General features: G+C 37.4%; 1 protein-coding gene across 1 annotated transcript; it reads left to right on the top strand.

The window, feature by feature from the left end:
* The first annotated feature begins 11273 nt into the window (after nt 1-11273).
* On the top strand, nt 11274-18319 carry LOC110804543 (gamma carbonic anhydrase 1, mitochondrial). Its single transcript, XM_022010144.2, has 5 exons — nt 11274-11699; nt 14398-14541; nt 16326-16451; nt 16550-16701; nt 17767-18319. The coding sequence occupies exons 1-5, from the start codon at nt 11585-11587 to the stop codon at nt 18019-18021; spliced, it is 792 nt and encodes a 263-aa protein (XP_021865836.1). The 5' UTR covers nt 11274-11584; the 3' UTR covers nt 18022-18319.
* Nucleotides 18320-18678: the final 359 nt, after the last annotated feature.

The raw sequence follows: 18678 nt of genomic DNA on the forward strand, positions 1-18678 counted from the left end.
GAGCCATTGCTCGCTGTGCGCGCGAGCCATTGCTCGCTGTGCGCGCGAGCCATCGCTCGCTGTGCGCGCGAGCCATCGCGCGCGATCAACGCTGGGCGCAGCGCTCGTGGCACGCGAGCTTGCGCTCGCTGCGCGCGAGGCTGCGCGCTCTTGCGCGAGGCAGTGCGCGTCGTGGCGCAGCTCGCTTGCTGCCCACACGCGACTGCCATGGCTCCCCTTTCGCCCATGCCCATTCGTCCATAGCTCGTGGCCCACGACACAAGGCAGGGCTGCTGCCTTGTGCTCGTGCACCATGCCTTGCTCATTGCATTCGTGCCGCACGGGCGACGAGCTCCCTTGCTCGTCGTCGCATGCCCGCACTATACAACACCCCTTAAGGGTAACACGAAGCGTCCATTGCTTTGTGCGTGCAAGTTATATGAACGAATCGCATAAAAATTTAAAATTTATATTTAAAATTAATGACAAATTAATAAATAATATTAATTTCATAATTTTAGGGCGAAAAATCGAAAATTTATTATTCAATTGATTTCCGATTGTCTTGGATTCAAGTCTAGGTCATAAAAATTTAAAAATTTATCATAAATTTACAATTTTTATGGTGGTTTTTAATCATAGGTTTCTAATTAAATTATAATTAATTATGAAAATCAAATTAATTCTAAATTATTCTAATTTTCAACAAATTAATCATAATTACAAATTAGATTGCATAATTAACAAGGCTAGGCATTCAAACTTGTTAAACATATACAGTAGGTCAATCAAAAATTCAAGATTTATCAACAAGAATCGCAAATATTTAATTTAACATCTTAAATTTACGAAATTTTGCATTCGAAAAACTAAAACCTTCGAAAAGCCATAGTTAGGCTTCGAATTTGAGAATTCTGGGTTTGGCACAAAATTTTAGAATGCCTTTTACATGCGGAATTGACACAAAAATCACTCGATTTGGATGAGTAACGAAGAAACTGCCGAAAAACTGCGTACGTATAATTAAATAAACGCAATTTGCAATTAATTAACAATTACGAAAATTAATCACCCCTTTTAATTCTTGCAAATTCGTAATATTTAACCATGTTCATGCAATTTAGATTATGAAAATAATAAGGGCTCTTGATACCACTGTTGGGTTATGATACATATGACAATACATAAATCATGCGGAAACAACCATTAAGCCAGGAATACATATTATTTACACATAATCATATAGCATAATTTAGATGCATACTCTTTGTTGCGTGCCTTCCCTAGCTGCGCCCGAACCGAACAAGAACAAGTCTTTAGGACTCCAAGTGTCGTCCCTCCGTAGATAGTCCACAGCACGTCCGGATCCGCCTTAAGATTGACCAACTAGAATCGCCCTTAAGGTACTAGAATTTTCGGCACTATTGAGCAAGGAATGTGGCTGAATTTTTCTCTCAAAACTCACTTTGAATACTTGAATTAATCTCTGAAAATATGTGACCCTAGGCACGTATTTATAGAGTTATGGAAAGGGAATTGGAATCCTAGTAGGATACGAATTAATTAAACTTAGAATCCTACAAGAACTCTAATTAATTAATTTATCCTTTTAGGAATAGGAATTTAATCATATACTAATTCTAATAGTTTTAGGAATCGTGCATGAACACAAACTCACACACACACACGGCAGCCACGAGGGCCGCCCATGCGTGCGTGCGAGCAGCAGCCCACGCAGCGAGGCCCATGGCCTTAGGCGCGCGTTGGGCCTGCCTTGCGGTGGGCCTGGGCGCTGCCTTGGCTGGGCGCGCGTTTGGCTTGCTGGGCGATGGCCCGACTTTGTGCTGGGCCTTCGTCCGGCAGGCCTCGTCCGATGCTAATTCGTACGATACGCTTCCGATTAAATTCCCGGTTCCGGAATTCATTTCCGATACGAACAATATTTAATATTTCCGATTCCGGAATCAATTTCCGTTTCGAACAAATATTTAATATTTCCGTTTCCGGAATTATTTTCCGATTCCGATAATATTTCCGATTCTGACAATATTTCCGTTTCCGGCAATATTTCCGATTCTGGTAATATTTCCATTTCCGATAATATTTTCCGATACGTACCATGTTTCCGTTTCCGGCAACATCTACGACTTGGATAATATTTATATTTCCGATACGATCCATATTTCCGTTTCCGGCAATATCATCGTTTCCGGAGTATTCATTTCTTGCCTGTGACGATCTCAGCTCCCACTGAAACCAAGATCCGTCGATTCCGAATATCCATAGATGGAGTATCTAATGCCATTAAATACTTGATCCGTTTACGTACTATTTGTGTGACCCTACGGGTTCAGTCAAGAGTAAGCTGTGGATTAATATCATTAATTCCACTTGAACTGAAGCGGCCTCTAGCTAGGCATTCAGCTCACTTGATCTCACTGAATTATTAACTTGTTAATTAATACTGAACCGCATTTATTAGACTTAACATAGAATGCATACTTGGACCAAGGGCATTATTTCCTTCAGGGGTATATTTATAGGGAAGAGTTCGTGGAAAGATAGAATTGCAGAGTTCTAATCCACAAAGAATTAGGAAAAAACACGTACCCAGGTATTTTCAGCGCCCAGGCCTGACGCCGAAGATTTCGGCGCCCAGAGCCAGGCGTTGGAAATAGGGTCTGGGCTGTTTTCTTTAGTCAGATTCGGATTCCTGAAATCCGTAGAGTTTGAGATTAATTCGAGTCTTTTAGCGCGTATCAATTTTGTGACGGAATGCGTCTGGGCCCGTTACGAACTCTAGGCTCGTTAGGATTTCAATTAATACGTAACTCTTAATTCCGAATCATATTAGGAATAGGATTCTCGCAGTTTTCTATCTCATTTAGGATTTATGTTGGAATGCAACACCTAATTCTGACAGGTTTCTATCTTTTATGATTTGCCACTTTTAGAAGCTACTTTTTACGGTAGTTACTATTTTTAGCAGGTTTCCATAAATAGCAGGTTTCGGGTGAAATGAAAAGGGGAATTGAGATTCGTTTATTTTATAGGAGATGCGTTGTCAAGTGGAGATTTACGTTTTCATCATCGAACCTTTCCCTTGCGGGATGGGAACAAAAGTAGGTGTCTACAAGTGCCAAACATTAGCCCAATGTGACAGTCCTTACTAGTTTAATGCATAGACGAAAGGGACATTCATTATACTACATTACTAATATGTGCTGATTTTAATGCACTTATATTAACTAACAAACGTCAAAAGGGGTGATTTAAGTTGATTTAAGGAGCCTATCAATATAGATTAGTCCAGCGATTATCTTATTACGCGTGATGAATATACATATTATGTGAACAACTTATAGGCCGACGAAATCGATAAAAAGTAATTTCACGTTACAATATAGCTTAGGCTATATTGCGGTTCTCATGAACACTTACCACTTGTCTTTGCTGGATTTTCTTTTAGACTTGGAACTTCCCGACAACTAACTAATTGACCCTGAATCTTCGTGCGATTCTTTCAGATTTTCTCTTGAATTCCCTTAGTTTGGAGTATGAATCTGGCTATAGTTTAGGCTAGTGACTGGACAATTCAGATTCTTATGTGGACAGGGAGTTTGATAACAGGAGTTATTTCAAGGATATTACGAACGCAGGGACAATTTAAGCTTTGGTTAACACTCAAACTTAGGGCTTATTCGGTCGGTATTTGGTGGATTTTGGTACCGATTTCCGAGAATTCTAGGCCTCTATTTATAGTGAAACTGGCCGGATGAAGATAGAAATTTGAAGAGCTAGAAGTTCGCTGAAATTGAAATGTCAGTTATAGAAATATTATAGCATGTGCCTGCCAGCGCAAGAAAATAATAGCGCTTGTAGGATAGCATCAAATGTGTTGGAATCCGCGTCAGCGACAAAACATTTTAGAACCTTATACTTTTTTGTGATTGGGTAAGAACCAAACTGCAGCGCCAGAAAAGAGCGACGCTGGGATGCAATACAAGAAAATAATGGCGCATGGCACCCACGCGCTAGAAAATTCTAGCGCTGGTAAATCTATCCACGCGTTTTCTAGATTCTTCCCGTTTATTCCGGGCTCTATCTCTTTTTTACGGCTTTCTCTATTTTAAAAGATTAGTTGGAGTGCAACTCTTTTTTTCTAAGAGATTGATTGTAGTGCAATACAATCTCTTAGATGTCTATCTTATACAGTTATTATATTTAGTAGCTACTTGGAGTGACAGTTACTATAAATGACAGTTTCTATAAATGGAAATATGGATCTGGAATCGCTTCAGACAGTCGTAAGATGTCCGTTGCTTACTCAGGAAGGCGTTGACAAGTAATTTATGGTTTCATCATTGAACTTACCGCTTCTGGCCAGAGGTCAAATATAGTCGTCTACAATATCCAAAATATATCTATGTTATGCGCCATCATTGGACGGGCCGAAGATTAAAAATAAACTACAAAATCATAGCCCATAAAAATTAAGGATGATCATATTAATTGTTTTACGATCCTATTTTACTTATGACCACTAAAATTATCTGACAATTTTACAACAAAAATTTCAAAACTATATGCAAAATCATAACTATTTGCATAAAGTACATAACAAGAGAATAAAAAGAAGCCATTAAATTAGAAAACTACAAATAATAATTTGACTTTCAGAGATTAATGGATGTACTCTAAGGAGTTCATGAACGCATGAATTCTTAGTTTCGTGTCATTATTTGTGGGTTTTTTCTGGTAGATTATGCTAAATATGTTTTTTAACTAGAATTAGTGATAGGCAACTATAAAATCGGAATAACATTATGTTGTCGAAATTATGTTAACAACCACTGGCAATCCCCAAATGGTCAAAGAAAATATTATCTTTTTGTTGTTATGTATTTAAGTGGTTGAATTTTAGTATTCTGGTGACAGACAATCCCCGAATGATGAAAGACGAGTCAAAATGATAAAAAGTATGAAAGGTGAGTCCCTAAAAATACACTTTTTGTATTCGGATGGAAAACTGCAAGAGCGGAGATGTATTGTAGTATGGAACTTGTTAGTCAATTTTGCGGAATTATAAAGAAATTTCAAGCAAATAAATAAACAATGGAAGAGGGATTTTACGAGGAAACTTTCTAGGCCCAATTAGAAAGAAAACCTCGAACCTCTAATTAAGGATTTCAACTCAAACTCTTTTCACTATAGAGCAACAACTATGTTACAAACCTATAAGGAACTCGGGCTTTACTCTAGTGCCTCTACGAACTTAAGTTCTCAATAGTTGTTCCCTCAAACACTACGCTCTCTCTGACTTCCCAAGAAGTCTCTCTTGACTCTTTGGCTTCACTCAAAGATCCTATTTTTCTCTCTCATAAACTTCACTGAAGGTATACCAAAAACAACAGGAACTCGATCACTTAAATTCCTACCTCAAACTTGATACAAGAATTCCCTCAAACCCTTGACCAATTCCCATTACAAGAGTTCACTCAACCCTTGACCAACTCGTTTTCTAACACCCTAATAATTTCTTTCTTTTCTAAAATTATTTTCTTGAACAAATAAAAGGAATTACTAGAATATTACCGCCACCGTGATAACGACTAAGCCTGGTACCAGAATAATGCAGCGGGACTAACAACTAACTTATAAAAACCAACTTAAATAACTAATGATCTCTTTACAATTGGAACCACAAAAGGCCCTTATTAAAACCAAGTTAAAGTCCAACTAATTAAAATCTATTAACTAATTAAACATTGTCTAGACATTTATTGAAAATAGAGTTTACAAAACTGTGCAAATAAAATACTCTCAACATTCTCAATCCCAAAATGCTGACATTATTGCACTTGCAATGGCGTCTTTAGAGCGTATCGTGACTGCTTCGGGACCTGGGTTCGGTGACTGGCAATGGCGTCTTGCCACCTTACCTTATTCTTATGGAGGATTGGGTGTTTATTCAGCTGGTGATGTTCGACATTATGCTTTTCTTGCATCCCATTTGCAGTCTTCTGGTTTGCAGGATTCGCTTCTTCGGCTCTCAAGTGTTGATGGTCCGGGGCCGGCCTTTGATGATGCTCTTGGTCTTTTCAATAGGACCGTGGAGACCGACCTTATGCGTAGCCCTAGTGAGATCGCTGCCCCCACACTCATGAAGAAATTGGCAGACATATATTTCATGAAGGTTACTGCTGATGCGAAATCTGCCTACTCCTTATCTTCACGTCATGTTGCCCTATGGAAATCACAGCAGGGGGATCACTCCTCAGCTTGGTTGCGGGCAGTCCCCATCTCGGGTTTAGGCCAGACTATGAACGGTAAGACTTATCGTTCGGTCTTTGCTATCGGTTGGGTATTCCGTTGTTCTCTGGTTCGACGCCGTGTTCTGCTTGCTCTCGGGTTTTCGATGGGGACATTTATGGGGATCATGCCGTGTCTTGTGCTGGGATTGTGGGTATTAAACATCGACATAATGTTGTTCGTGATACCCTTTTGGATATTTGCTATCGGTCGGGGATTTCTGCTCGCAAGGAGGTTGATGTTGGGCTGACTAGTGAGAGTGATGGAGCTCTTCGTCCTGCTGATATATTGTTGTTTTCATGGGATGGCGGTCTAGATGTGTGTGTTGACTTGACTGGATCTTCCCCTATGACGCAATCTGGGTTGTCAGACTTCGTTCCGGGTCGGGTTGTGGCGGTTGCAGCGCAGCGGAAGCAGGATAAGTATGCGGCACGTTGTATGGCTTTGGGTTACGGTTTCTTTCCTTTTTCCTTCTCTTGTTTTGGGGAATTGGAGAAAGGGGCTTTTTTTGTTGCTGAAGCGGGTCCAGACGTACTCCAGGGCTCAAGACATTGGGGCATGGGCAGCTGCCCACATTTTCAGCAGTATCGGGTTCGCCATAGCTAGAGGAGTGGGGGCCCAGATTGTATCTCCGCTCGCCTCCAACTTCTTGTAGTTCACTTGATCTTTGTAGCTTGTTAATCTTGTAACGTTTTGGTGTTTTCCCATAATAATAATAATAATTATTATTATTATTATTATTATTATTATTATATTTATTATTATTATTATGATAATAATAATAATGATAATAATAATAATAACAATAAATAATAATAATAATAATAATAATAATAATAACCCAGTTTATTTTTGAATTTATTTATTTTTAAGTGCTGCAAAGTTTTTTTTTTTTTCTTTGGCTATGATCAATCTGCTTTGATATGATCGGTCATCTGATTATAACTTTATACTCGTGATTTGATTATGTTGCTTTATGCCCTCTATGGTTATTGCAAATTGTGTATAAATTTTGGCTTTACATGTGAATCAAAGCATGTATTATTATGAACTAAAGTTTAATAATCAGATTTAATTTTTTGGCTATTCGTATTATTAATATGGTGAATTGATTAATTGAAAAAATATGTTGCCAAAGTAACCTCTTTTGTGTAGATTAGTTAATTCCAATATTAAGATGGTTTTGTGTGTTCAATTTCCATGCGGGTAATGGGCGGCCCAAAGAAAGATTATTATTTGACAGGAATTTAAACATACTTGTGGTAATAAATATGTAACAATTATAAGGTTTTCGATGTGAATGTGAAGTCGATCCAAAGAAAGGCTTAATATTTGATAGGATATTATTGTTAATATTTGATTACTACATCAAGAAGTACTACTTACAATAAATTTTTCTGTCCAAAGACTAAAAATTAATGTTGTGATAGGTATCTTGTGATGGGGTTTTCCAATACTTGAATTTGAAAATTATATTTGGATTATGGAATTTATTGTGAGCTTGTGTTTTATTTGTTTTGTTCTAATTTCAGTGAATACTTCTGCTTCTGTAATATCTGTCAATGTTAACTCGATTCCATTACTAAATGAGACCAACTTTAAGGATTGGAAGGAAAATGTAAGCATTGTCATGGGCTCCATGGTTCTTGATCTTGTGTTAAGAACGGATAAACTCGCTGCTCTTACGGCTGAAAGTATCGTTGATCAAAAGCGTGACTTTGAGAAGTGGGACCGTTCTAATCGTATGTGTCTAATGATCATGAAGCGGGGGATTCCATAATCATTTAGGGGCTCTGTGTCTGATGAGATCACTGCCAAAGAGTTCCTTGAACTAATTAAGAAACGTTTTGTTAAAAACGAAAAGGCGGAAATAAGTACAACTTTTTTGAACTTAATTTCTATAACGTACAAGGGTCAAGGAAACATAAGGGAGTACATTATGAAAATGTCTCATCTTGCTTCAAATTTAAAGGCACTAAAGTTAGAGCTGTCAGATGACTTGCTCGTGCATTTAATTTTGATCTCCGTTCCTGCACAGTTGTATCAGTTTAAGATAAGTTATAACTGTCAAAAGAAGAAATGGTCTCTCAATGAGCTCATATCTCATTGTGTGCAAGAAGAGGAAAGGTTTAAGCAAGAGAAAGTGCTCATTTGGCTAGTGCCTTTAAAGGCAAACAAAATAAAAGAAAAATAGATAAGGAAGCTGCACGTGCTCCATCTCAAAAGAAACACCAACAAAATAATTTTGAAGGTGTTGGTTGTTACTTTTGTCAGACTCTTGGACACATGAAGAAAAATTGTACCAAATATCACGTCTGGCGTGCAAAGAAAGGCACACTTCTTGTTTTGGTTTGTTCTGAGGTTAATTTAGCTTCATTACCTAGTCATACTTGGTGGGTATATTCAGGTGCTACTACTCACATAAGTGTGTCTATGCAGGGTTGCCTGAGCTGCCGAAAGCCAAGTGATGATGAAAAATTCATTTTTGTGGGCGATGGCAAATCAGTTGAGGTTGAAGCAATAGGGACGTTCGGGTTGTTGTTAAGAACTGGTTTTTATTTGGGTTTGAAAGAGACTTTCGTTGTACCGTCTTTTAGACGGAATTTGGTTTCTATTTCTGTTTTGGAAAATTTTGGTTATTCTTGTTCTTTTGGAAATAGCCAGTTTACTCTTTCTTTAAACTTAAATATCGTAGGTACTGGTTCTTTATCCCATTATGACAACCTATATTTGCTTGACACCATTTCTTATTATAATGAAGCCTTGCATACAAGTTCAAGAGGTACAAAGCGAAAGTTAACTAATGAGGATTCCGCTACATTATGGCAAAAACGTTTAGGGCACATATCTAAACAAAGAATTGAAAGGCTTGTGTCAAATAAAATTCTTGATCCCCTTGAATTTTCAGATTTTCAAATCTGTGTTGAGTGTATTAAGAGGAAACAAACAAATACGAGGAGATTTGAAGCCAATCGAACTACGAATGTCTTAGAACTTATTCATACAGATATATGTGGGCCATTCTCTACACCTTCTAGAAATGGTCAACCCTATTTCATTACGTTCATAGACGACTTTTCTCGATATGGTTATCTTTATCTCATTCATGAGAAGTCTCAATCACTGGATGTGTTCAAAAAATTTAAGGCCGAGATGGAAAACCAACTTGTCAAAATAACTAGGCTGTCAGATCTGACCGTGGTGGTGAATATTATGGTCAATACGACGGATCAGGTGAACAACGTCCAGGGCCATTTGCTAAATTCCTTGAAGAGTGTGGAATCGTCCCTCAATACATTATGTCACACGTCTTCTCCACATCAATGAAAACCATATGTAAATCCTTCTTCTTCTCTCGTTAATTCTCCATTAGTTGTCTTGTAAGATGAATGACCTTTATAGTTGATCTCTCGGGCATAAATCCAAACCGGTTCTCCTAAATCATCACACTTGTCCTCAACCTTTGCTCAGTAATTCTCTCCCAAAGTTTCATAGTATGACTCATTAGTTTGATTCCTCGAAAGTTGGCACAATCTTGGACGTCACCCTTGTTCTTGTACAAGGGGAAAACCCGTGCATTGTACGGGCATGATTTTCACTCCTTCTTTGGTTTCATCAATCAACAAAATAACTTGTGCATCGCACGGGCATCAAATTTAGTTTATGAAAATATGAGGGTGTTTTCGTGAATTATGTGAAATCTCGGGTTTATTTCACGGAATAACCAAAAATTATTGGTGTATAGGGGTGCAAATGAGCCAAGGCTCTCAAGAAACTACTCGAGTTTGGGCTCGGTTAAAGCTCGGTTAATGAACGAGCTTGAACATGAACACATGTATGTCCGTTCATTAAGTTCATGAACAACTCGTTTAATTATATTCATGAAGAAACTCGTATATTTATGTTCATAATCAAATTTTCCATATTTCAATTACAGATAAAAATCGTATTTTGACTTGCTACATCCAAAAAAGTTCTCCGTATATCATAAAATAAAAATATTTATGAATTTAAATGGCTAAGTTATCGCATATTCAAAATTATATTTTCAACTAGTTAAACTCTAAAGTGCAAACTCGTTTAAGAAAAAACTTGTTTATGAACTCGGTCCGATTAATAAACGAGACGTTCACGAATACAAACACAAAATTTCTCAAACGAACCACATTTCAACAAATTTTGGAGTTCGTTTGAAAGCTCGGGCTCGGGTTCGTATTCATGATCGAGCTCCCCTAAATTATGAACATGAACACGAACACGAACATGAACATGAAAAAAAACATGAACAGGGTTCGGCTCAGCTTGTTTGCAGCCCTTATTGGTGTACCAATCTAGGAATGTCAATGGATCGGACTGGAGTCGGATGTAGTAAACTCCGAATCCGATCCATTTAAAATTCGGACTCCAAAATTGCATACATATCCAAATCCATTTAAAATCCGGACTCCAAAATTGCATCCATATCCAAATCATGCGTTAACTTTACTTACATAGAACTAATGAGTTTCTAATAAATTAATAAATTACAAATATACGCGCTTTAATTAAATATCTATAATATATAAGGCGTTTCTACAGACGTCTACATGCCACGTGTCTCTCTCCCCTGAATCCATAAGTCTATGACGTCAATACACTTTCATTTAAAAATAAGAAATATGGTTTGCATAAGATCCGAACCTGCGACCTCCAGTTTCAAACACATGAGCATTATCCAATTGAGCTATAACCTTTTTCATGTTATCTTTGCAATATAATATTAAATTCAAATATAATTTTACTAAAGAATATAATAGTTAATTTTTATACACATAAGAATCTGGGGCATCATCCCGCCCGAATACTAAATTGGGAACTTTCTTTTCAAAAAAGTTATGTATGAAAAACAATACACTTTGAAGTAATTTCGGGTCAGATTTGGACTCGGATTCAGACTCGGATCGGAGTCGGATTCGGGTCGGCGTCTATACCGACTCCATATCCGATCGACATCCCTTCGAATTTGGATTCAGAATTTTTTTCTCCAATTCGGATCGGAATTTTTACTTTAGACCGGATCGAACACGATTCGGATGGGGATTACCATTGTACATCGGTAAGTAAAAACGAAACGTTCTGTAAGCAACTAGGCACCTGAACTTTCTCCATACTCCATAGCCCGGTCGGTCGTGGCGTTGTCTCTCTTCTTCAACCTGTGCTTTCTCTCTCTCTTCAAGCTTTTCTCCTTTCCATAGCTAAACCCTAATAATCACAGTCTTACTTTCTCCCAATTCGACAAAGAAGAAAGGGGAAAATGGGGACAATGGGAAGAGCAGTATACAGAGTAGGGTTCTGGATCAGAGAGACTGGTCAAGCACTTGATCGTCTCGGTTGTCGTCTTCAGGGAAACCCCTTCTTTCGTGAACAATGTACTCTCTCTTTCTATATCTCTCTCGCATTTTATGATGTTAAACCTTTTCGTTTCGATTGTTGATTTCATTCGTCAATTTCAATTTCTGTGTGATTTTGCCGAGTATTTTGACCCTTCATGATTTCTGATTAGGTAAATGTGTTTGAATTAGGTGTTTTTTGGGTGATTTTTGTCGTACTGTGAGGGAAAAGGAAATTGTTATGAAGGAAAGCTTTAATTGAGCCTATTCTATGAACAATGGAAAACGTATTGCTACATTAACTGTATTATTGGTTATGATTTTAACAATCCAGTAGCCTGGAACGGCATATGGAACTGACCAGCCGTGCAATTCAAGAAGCAATTGCTAATTGTGCTATAATTACTGATTTGTATCCGCTTGAGTTTTTTTGTCAAGATTCTGGGATAGATTTTCTCTAATTGTGAGTAATTGACATTGGAATCAAGTCATTTCCTTATATTGAATTTGTTCTTGTGAATGCTATTCATTGCTTTTGCTCGAGTTTTGGGTCTGCAGTTAGCTAAGTGGTGCATTCCACTTTGTATGTGAAACCAGTTATGATCCTGCAAAATTAAACATAACAAAGACATTTTGCATTAATCTAATTGTTGCAAGGTGTCTATAATTTCCCATCAAACAATCGATCTATATAATTATGAAGAAGCATATTGTCGAGAATGTTGAACTTAAATCATTCTGCTTCTAGGGGAAAGAAAGAATACAGAATATGTGAAGGTTTGTTTCTAGAGCACTATGCAATACACAATAATTACATGGTATCAACTATCAAATTATTATCGGGGAGATGGATAGGTGGGAATGTATTGTTCAGTCACCTGACTGACCTACAGTGTCAAGAGTCAAGACCTTGATTGTTTCAGGTGATTAAAGGAGACAAGTAGGCAACCACTTTTGAGTCAACATGTTTTTTCCTCACCATTTTGGGACTACTTATTTCTGCTTTTAATTTAAGTTGGGAACTTGACACAGCTTTACTCTTTGTTTGGCTAGCATTTGTGGGGGAAGGGAGGCGAGGGAAAAAGAGGAAAGAGAAAGGGAGGTGAGGCTGTGAGGGGAGGGAAGGATTGAACTACAATTTCCCTCCCAAATCTTCCCGGCAATGGAGAAATTTGATTTATATAAATGGGAAAGAAAATGGATCCCTCCAATCTCCCTTCCCCTAGTTCTTATCCAAACAAGGGAAATGTATCATTACCTTTCCGTTCCCTCATTTTCCCTCCAAATCTTCCTATTCAAACATAGTGATAGAGTTAGCCATTTTGAAGTGGGTGTTGGGCTGGCTGCTGGTGGCAGTCGTGGCACTTGTGTAGGTATTTGTCCTAAACTAGTTAGTGCAGAACAAAGATAATGAAAGGCAAACAATTATTTATACATTGATACTTGATATTAAGGAAAATATGCAAGTTGGAAAACAGTGGTGGATTTGAATTTAATCCATGAGTTAAGAGGTGAAAGAGAGAAGGAAAATAATTAGTCTATTATATAGATTAACATGGTAGCACCTCGTTACAAGCTTAATACCTTGTAGTATATTGTCTTTGTGGTCAAAGACTCAACAGCACATGGAGAATTCTCTTGTAGAAATGCTGTTCCACTGCCCGCTTTTAGATTGCCGCAAAATATTTCAAGCTTGAAATTTTCGAACCTCAAAAATGATAAAGAAAAGGCGGGCTCCCTGTCTGTAATTGTTACCCGTTTTAATAGATAAAGGTGCTGAAAGTTTTAGCTGGTCTCCATTTATTGATGTCCCAAAATAAGGAGTGCGAGAAATTTCCCCAGGGATAAGCATCAAGTGAGGATTTCTCTTGGATAACAGGCAGTTAAAAGTCCACTATGACGAAACTGAGACAGGAAATTGTTTATGCTATTTTTTTGGGCAAAAAGAGGTCCTCTTGCTTTCTTAAGTTTTTGTAGAGGTGTATTTTGAGTTATTGACTGATCCTGGCCGCCTTCAGAAGTCCATTTATTAGAAAATGAGACTCGTTTTCTCTTGAATATGTTGTCTTGTCAGGCTCTTTACTCCATTACTTTCTTTTCCTTTAAGCTGGAATAGCGGATCCATATTTTTTTCTCCTATAGGCTTAATAAGTGAAATTGCATGGAAGGGAAAAAAAAGCAATTTGAAGTATGAACATTATGATGATTGGAGGGAGTTGAGTCCATTTCTGTCTATTTCCTTCTTGTGATTTGCGCAGTTGCTTACTTGTATTTGAAAGTTTTCAACCTCTGGAATTTTTTCTGGAGGCTTAATAAGTGAAATTGCATGGAAGGGAAAAAAAGCAATTTGAAGTATGAACATTATGATGATTGGAGGGAGTTGAGTCCATTTCTGTCTATTTCCTTCTTGTGATTTGCGCAGTTGCTTACTTGTATTTGAAAGTTTTCAACCTCTGAAATTTTTTCTGGGAAGTTAAGTTGATAGTTGCCCTACCGAGAATTTTTTCTGGGAAAGTAGCATTGTTTTGAGGAAATTTAAGGAATAAACTGAATACTTGTTTACATCTGTCATACTTTTTTGTTCTGCCTGCTGGCTTCTCTTTGATCTTACGGTTTATGTATTGACGTATATGATTGGATTTTGTTGACCAGATTTTGTAATTTTTTTTGAAAGTTTAATGCTGTTACTACAACAGCAGCATGACTTACTTTATTATCTGATTGCATCTCAATTCAGTGTCTCGGCATCGGACTCTCATGAACGTATTTGACAAGAAGCCTTTCGTCGATAAGGAAGCATTCGTTGCACCAAGCGCATCTATCATTGGAGATGTTCAGGTTGGACATCGTTCCTCAATTTGGTATGGATGTGTTTTAAGAGGTAATGCATTGCGCTCGTGATTGACTTGTTCATATCAGTTTTGATTTTATTAGTTCAGTTTTGCTTGTTCACCGCAGTGTATGTTGTGTACGAATTGAATGCAGTCTGTGGAAATGATGTCTGTTAAGCTATCCTGTTGCTAGATTTAGTAGATTGGAAAAGAAACTTCGTTCCGTAAAAAATATTTACTGAGCTTTCTAACAAGGGTAGGCCTGTGTAGATATCATCCAGATTGCACAGCTGTTTGAGAGCTTTTTCCCTGTCAGTTGCTCCTTATCAATGGTTAAAATTTCAAGAATTTGTTTGACTTACAAGGTGAAATCTTTTTAATGCATCTTGTCTTGGAATGTCTGGAAGTGGGCCCTGTTTATTGTAATGAACTAGCTTGTTATTGGTCTATTACTTTGTTACAAGAAAAGCTCACATTGCTGAGTGGATGATATGAAGGTTGTGATAAGACCATAAACTTCTATGCTGGAAAGGAGTACTCAAATAGTGATCCCCTTCTCTTCCTCTGTCAATTTATTTGGGAAATTTTCTCTTTTAGTTTATATGATATCATTTGATTTGTTTTTTTTTTCTAATTCGTTAATACCAAAAAATTATCTACAAGATTAATGAGAGGCATCGCTCCCCTTTTCCAGACTTGTCACCAAAAATAAACAACATGCAACAAAACAGCCAAAGACAAGCAACGTATATCATTTGATTTTGACTGTTACAGATATCTGCCACTGTCGATCGTGTAGGTCAGTAGGGCTGTATATTATAATCTAGATTGAGGGTGTCGAGAGGAAGTAACTTATTTCAAATAAGAGGTTGCTAGAGAAATTTGGACTTGCCAGCACTGGGATTTGACATGCTGTAATTTGGTATGTCAATTATTCTTTCAATGGGTTATGGGTACATTTGAAGATACAAATTACCTTGCCCTTCCTAGCTCTTGCGAGTTGCGAGTTCTAGATACTTTTATGACCATGCTCCCCCCCAAAAGAAAGAAAAAAGGATGCTGGTAGCCTGGTACAATGGTTAAACCGTTAAAGTACGAGATGTTACCCGCACGTCTCTATGTAATTTAAACGTCAGTACGTCACCTTTTGGTATAAATATTAAGAAAGAGAGGAGAGATAGAAATATTATGGGGATCTTTGTTTTTTGCCTTTTTGGATGAGGAGAGAGATAGAGAGGATCCATGTGCAGTTGAAGGTTGTTTCAATTAATTTGATACAACCCAAAAAGGAAAGCGTTTCAATTATTCAAAGATGAAGGGAGTATATCTAATGGTTACATACTCAAACACCCGCTCCTTAATTTTTCCCCTTTCAAGTCCAACCATTAGGAGACTCTTTGGTGGTGGCGTGGATGATTAAGATTCTAGACTCAAGAGGAACTTCAAGATCTTTAAGGCAATGGAATTTAATTAGGATGAGCACCCATCTCGATTGGGGATATGTCCAGGTTCAAGTCCCCATCTCAACTAGGAACTTGATTTTCCATTTCCTTCTCCCTGAGTCCTATCCCTTATGGTCCTCATTGCCTCATTATAACAAATGTAAAAAAGGATTCCCATTGTTCCTTCTAAATTTAGTGCATCATGTCATCTCTTTCATCTCTAACCAAAAGTTTCCATCTAGATTTAGTGCTTCATGTCATCTCTTTCATCTCTAACCAAAAGTGTCTCATCATGTATACAAAGAAAAAATAAATTATATAGTATGTTCTTTCATATCAGTAAGTGTTGAATCTTTTGTCCGAGACTTTTACATGACATCTTTTTTGTGCAGGTGATGTGAACTTCATTAGCATTGGGTCTGGGACAAATATTCAAGATAATTCTCTCGTTCATGTGGCAAAATCCAACCTTTCTGGGAAAGTATTGCCAACTATTATTGGAGACAATGTTACTGTGGGTTAGTGATATATACTACGAAGTATATTAATATCTATATTTGCGGATGTATATTTGTATACAGTTTCTGCTGATGTAACCTAAGTATGAATTTAACAGGTCATAGTGCTGTATTACACGGATGCACTGTTGAGGATGAGGCTTTTATCGGTACGGGTGCTACTTTGCTCGATGGAGTATTAGTTGAGAAGCATGCCATGGTTGCAGCTGGATCTCTTGTACGACAGAACACAAGGATCCCTTGTGGGGAGGTTTGTCCATAACTTGTGTCTTTTCTTCTTCTCTGTGCAAATTAGAACTGATAGAACAATTGTTTGAGTTCTTGCACATTGTACCCATAAAGTAAATGGATTTACATAAGGGTTTAAAGAAAAAAAATGGGTCTTTGAGTAGATTATTAAGGATCAAGGGGTGGCTTATTTTAAGTTTTTTACTCGTGGCCTTGGGTAATTAGTAGAATACAGTGCCCCTGAAAAAATCCCCATTATGGTATGAGAAGTATTTTATCAATGCTGTCTCGTCAAACCTGTGTCCAAATTCAGGATAGAGTCAGTGTCCAAAAGTTTATGGCCGTCACAATTACATGTACTGATGTTACTCCATTATGCCACTCTATAATTGAATGCAGCCTATGCAGGTAAACTAGTAACTAGTACCCATCCGTTCCTAAATAAGTGTCCATACTTCTAAATCGGGCGTTTCATAATAAGTGTCCACTTTCTATTTTTGGACATACACTTTTCCCACTTTTCTATAAATCATGATTGTTTTTTCTTAATCATTCTACACTTTTCCACTTTTCCATCCTCACATCCACTTTTATTTGTACTTTATCAATAAACAATTATCTACCTTATCCTTTCCCCAAAACACTCTCAATCATTGTTTTTCTTATACACTTTTCATGTTCCTTGATTACCTTGAATTCCCTCAATATAGACACTTATTTAAGAACGGAGAGAGTAACACAGGAGTTTGTGACAAAATTCGTTTTCTTTGAAGACTCGAAATGTTGATAGAAATATCTCTCCATCCGTAATTTGTAGATTAAATCTGATTGGGGCCGTTTTTTTTAGAAATTGAGTTAAATACCCGAACCATCCTTCAGTATTCAAACTTTTGCATCTCCACACCGTTCATTTCTTATTTACGTATTTAATGAGAATACGGGAAAGTACAAAGTTTACTCAACATGTAAGGACTAAGTAGTTGCATGCCTTTTCTCAATTGTAACCTCTAATGAATTTAACAATGATTTGTGTTGCTATAAATAATCAAATAGACTGTTGATTTTTATTTAAAAACTTGTGAAACAGGTATGGGCTGGAAACCCTGCAAAATTTGTGAGGAAGATCACAGAAGATGAGATGACATTTATTTCTCAGTCAGCCAATAACTATCATAACCTAGCACAGGTTCATGCAACCGAAAATGACAAGAAAATCGATGAGATTGAATTTGGAAAGGTGCTTCACAAGAAATACACTCTCAAGAACGAGGAATATAACTCAATGATCGATGCTGTTCGTGAAACTATGCCAGAACTCGTCTCTAGCAACGTTACCAAATAAAGCAGCAGTAATAGCTTCCTAATTGGGGCGCGCTCTTCCTAGGTTGGTTGCCATTTCGGATTATGTTGTTTTCAGGTGATTTTTTGTTGGTTTATCTCCAATTTTAGGTACTGGTTGATTTACCTCTTTGAATAGTGTAAACATGTTGACTGATGCCTCAGAATCTTGGTTTCTACCTTTGATGATGCCACCAGTTCACAATGAATATAAGTGTCAAATAATCATCGTCAACCTTTCTCAGCTGCCTGTATTTTTTATACCTGTTATGAGGTCGAGCAAAGCTATTGTTTTATTTTGATTTTCAGCCGTAGCACTATGGCCGTGTGATTTGCATTATTATTGTGTGCGGTCATCTTTGCGCGATGGTACTGGACTACTGAGTGGTGGATAGACCTATCAAACGGGTCAGTCGGGTCGGGTTGTTAAAAAAAAACTTCCGGGTTCGATTAGTGTGGGTCATTTATTTATGGGTTCGGGTTTATAAATGCTTGTTCAAGATCCAGAATTTTTGCATTCGGGTCGACCCGATGGGTTGAGAGATTATAAAACGTGTGTTATATTTTCATTAATTTGGGAAATAAATATACAAAATATGTGTATAAGTTAAGAATTTTCATACACAAGTTTATATGTAGTCAAATTCAACTATAAAATGAC

This window comes from Spinacia oleracea, chromosome 3 (assembly GCF_020520425.1).
Source record: "Spinacia oleracea cultivar Varoflay chromosome 3, BTI_SOV_V1, whole genome shotgun sequence".
NCBI lineage: Eukaryota > Viridiplantae > Streptophyta > Magnoliopsida > Caryophyllales > Amaranthaceae > Spinacia > Spinacia oleracea.